Below are 3207 nucleotides of genomic sequence, written 5' to 3' on the forward strand. Positions count from 1 at the left end.
CCGAGGGAGGAATAATACCGAGGGAGGAATAATGCCGAGGGAGGAATAATGCCGAGGGAGGAATAATACCGAGGGAGGGTCACCGGACCCAAAACGTCAACTCTGTTTTCTCCTTCACAGATGCTGCCAGACCTGCTGAGCTTTTCCAGCAACTTTGTTTTTATTCATAATACTTTTTATGTTAGGTTCTGGAATGTTCTCAATGAAAAGGTGATGATGCTGATCCCATCAACATTTCGTAGGGAATTTGGTAGGTACTCGAGTTTGAGGGAAAAATGAAAGGGGCCACGCTTATCTCAAAAACAGAAATTGCTGGAGAAACGCAGCGCGTCTCGCCACACCTGAGGAGAGACACAGTTAACATTTTGAGTCAGTTCAGAAGAAAAGTCATCGGATCCGAAACATTAATTCTGTTTCTCTCACCACAGATGCTGCCAGATCCGTTGAGTTTCTCCAGCAACTTCTGTCTTTGTATTAGGTTGCAGCATCCGCAGTTGTTTGTTTAACAGTATGAAGCGTGTCTCAGCTTTTATCGAGCCCTCACGGGCACAATGGGCCAACTAGACTCTTGCTGCTGGGTTGTAATCATTGATGATACAATGAAGTCTTATATTCTCTGTGTCTCCTTCTCTTCCAGACACCGTCACAGTACCAATATGTCCTGAACAAAACTAACCAGGTGTACCTGTGGTGTGCCTTTCTTGACTTCAGGTGAGATTGGTATGCGGACACGCTTAAGATTTGGACCAGCACGGCAGCTCAATGGTTAGCACTGCTCTCTCACAGCACCAGGGACCCAAGTTCGATCCCACCCTTGGGTGACTGTCTGTGTGGAATTTGCACATTCTCCCTGTGGCTGTGTGAGTTTCCTCTGGGTGCTCTGGTTTCCTCCCACAGTCCAAAGATGTGCAGGTTAGGGTGGATTGGTGGTGGGAAATTGTCCCGTAGTGTCCAGGGATGTGTAGGTTGGGTGGGTTAGCCATGGGAAATGCAGGGTAACAGGAAGAAGGTAGAGGGGTGGGTCTGAATGTGATGGTCTGCTTCCACACTGTAGGGATTGTGTAAATTCTGTTCTATTATAACGTCAGGGCTGAAGTCTAAGTCTGATCACTTAAAGAATGGCCTGCATTTCCATAGCACCTATAGCAGTGGACATCCCAAATTGCTTTACAGCCAAAGGAAGATTTTTGAAGTGTAGTTGCTATTGTAATGTAGGAAACGTGGTGGCCAATTATGCACAGCAAGATCCCACAAGCAGCAATACAGTAATGATGAGGTCGTATGTTCTACCGATATTGATTTTAGGGTAAATATTGTCGGGACATCAGGGCGAGCTTCATTGCTGTTCCCTCAGACTGGTGGCTGTGTGGTATTACCCCCCGAGAGGGTTGACAGGTACAGAGTTCAGTCCCTGGCAGTTTGGCACTCCCACAGTGGCACTGCCTGCCTACACCACTGGGCTCGAGTCCCACAGTTAGGTTTGAACCCACTGCCTTCTGATTCAGGCATAAAGTCAAAAACCACACAACACCAGGTTATAGTCCAACTGGTTTATTTGAAATCACAAGCTTTCAGAGCGCTGCCCCTTCGTCAGGTGTACCTCAAAACCTCCTTCATTGACCCAGTGGTTGAAGCATTGACCAAGGGGTAATCAGCACGATTACCCAGCCCTTCAATAGTTTCCAGGTTGTATATGCCCCCCCGCAGCTTACCCTACTCTCATGGAGGTAGGGAGAAGGTTCCTGCACCAGTCTGAGTCACTGAGTTTCTTTAAGCTGTGAATCATTCTGCAAACTGCCCTCTGAACATTTTCCAGTTTCACAGTCTAACCCGTGACCTGTACATTCACAGACTTGTTTGGTTCATGCACCCCAACAGCCTGGTAACTGTAGCTCGAGTTTTGGGGTGGTTGGTGACATTTATCTCTCTCCTTTATCTCTCCACACAGCTCGGGCTCAGCAGTCTGGTCCAACGAAGGCTGCATTCGGATCGGTGGGAACATCTCCTACTCTGTCTGTCTCTGCAACCACCTCACCAACTTTGCCGTCCTCATGCAAGTGGTGCCCTTAGAGGTCAGTGAGCTGGGCTCTCGATCGGAAACCAGTAAACACCTTCCACTGTGAAACAAACAGATCAAACCCGAGTAACCAGAGGCCCTGCCTTGAGACTGTTGCTTTGCAGCTGCGGTGTGCACAGCAGGATCCCACAGGACAACTGAGAAGTTGGGCTAGTTTTGACGGTGCTGGTTGAGGGAGGAATATTCACTGGGATGCTGTGAGTGGTTGTGGGGGTGGGGAGGGGGAGGTGTGGGTAGACATGGGGGTATAGTTTGCACCTGATCTTCCAGGAATGCCGCGGGAATGCCGAGCAGGCAGATGGAGCCATGATCTGTGACTAGCATGAAGTACACATCCTCCTCCCGTACCGCCCCTCACAGTTCAATATACTCATGGGCTCATCAGAAACTCCAGCTGTCCCCCTACACATGAAGTGAAGTTGCCCGAGTGCAGAGAGAGTGAATCCTGTGTTGCAGAAAGGATAGATTGGAGAAGGTGTAGTGTAGATTCCCCAGGCTGATAGAGTTAGGGGCTGTTCAGTTCATTGAGTCCCTGCCTGCTGCCTGTATAGTAGTCTATTCAGTCCTCAAGTGTATCCTAGGACATTCTGGGAAGTTCGAGAAGAAATTGCAGGACCCTAGCGGAGATATTTGAATCATCGACAGCCATGGGTGAGGTGCCAGAAGACTGGAGGGTGGCTAATGTGGTGCCTTCATTTAAGCAAGGTGCTAAGGAAAAGTCAGGGAACTATAGACCAGTGACTGTAGTCACTACACTAACTACCTCGAGGCCCAAGCTAATGCTCTGGGACCACTGGTTCAAATTCCATGACAGCAGCTTATGGAAGAAGGAGTTAGATACATTTCTGAGGGCTAAAGGGATCAAAGGGAATTGGGAAGAAAGTAGGAACTGAGCTGGATGGTCAGCCATGATCATATTGACTGGCGGAGCAGGCTTGGAGGGCCGAATGGCCTACTCCTGCTCCTATTTTCTCTGTTTCTGTGATCTAGTTGTAGTTGCTTAGGGTGATGAAGGGATTTGGTGGAGTAGATGGAAAGAATCTATTTCCTCTGTTGGGGGTGGGTGGAGTGGGGTGGGGTGAGGGGTGAGGGGGAAGATGGGGGTGGGGTGAGGGTTAAGGTGGGGGGGG

At 49.2% G+C, this 3207-nt stretch overlaps 1 protein-coding gene across 1 annotated transcript in view; it reads left to right on the forward strand.

Moving 5' to 3' along the window:
• Positions 1-3207, forward strand: part of LOC125486014 (adhesion G-protein coupled receptor D1-like) — a 6454-nt gene that overhangs the window by 2296 nt on the left and 951 nt on the right. Inside the window, exons 2-3 of the mRNA XM_048611792.1 lie at positions 638-711; positions 1949-2072. Coding sequence (XP_048467749.1) covers positions 638-711; positions 1949-2072 — 198 coding nt within the window. The remainder of the gene's footprint in view (positions 1-637; positions 712-1948; positions 2073-3207) is intronic.

The sequence above is a fragment of the Rhincodon typus genome, chromosome 24, assembly GCF_021869965.1.
Source record: "Rhincodon typus isolate 14 chromosome 24, sRhiTyp1.1, whole genome shotgun sequence".
NCBI classification, from domain to species: domain Eukaryota; kingdom Metazoa; phylum Chordata; class Chondrichthyes; order Orectolobiformes; family Rhincodontidae; genus Rhincodon; species Rhincodon typus.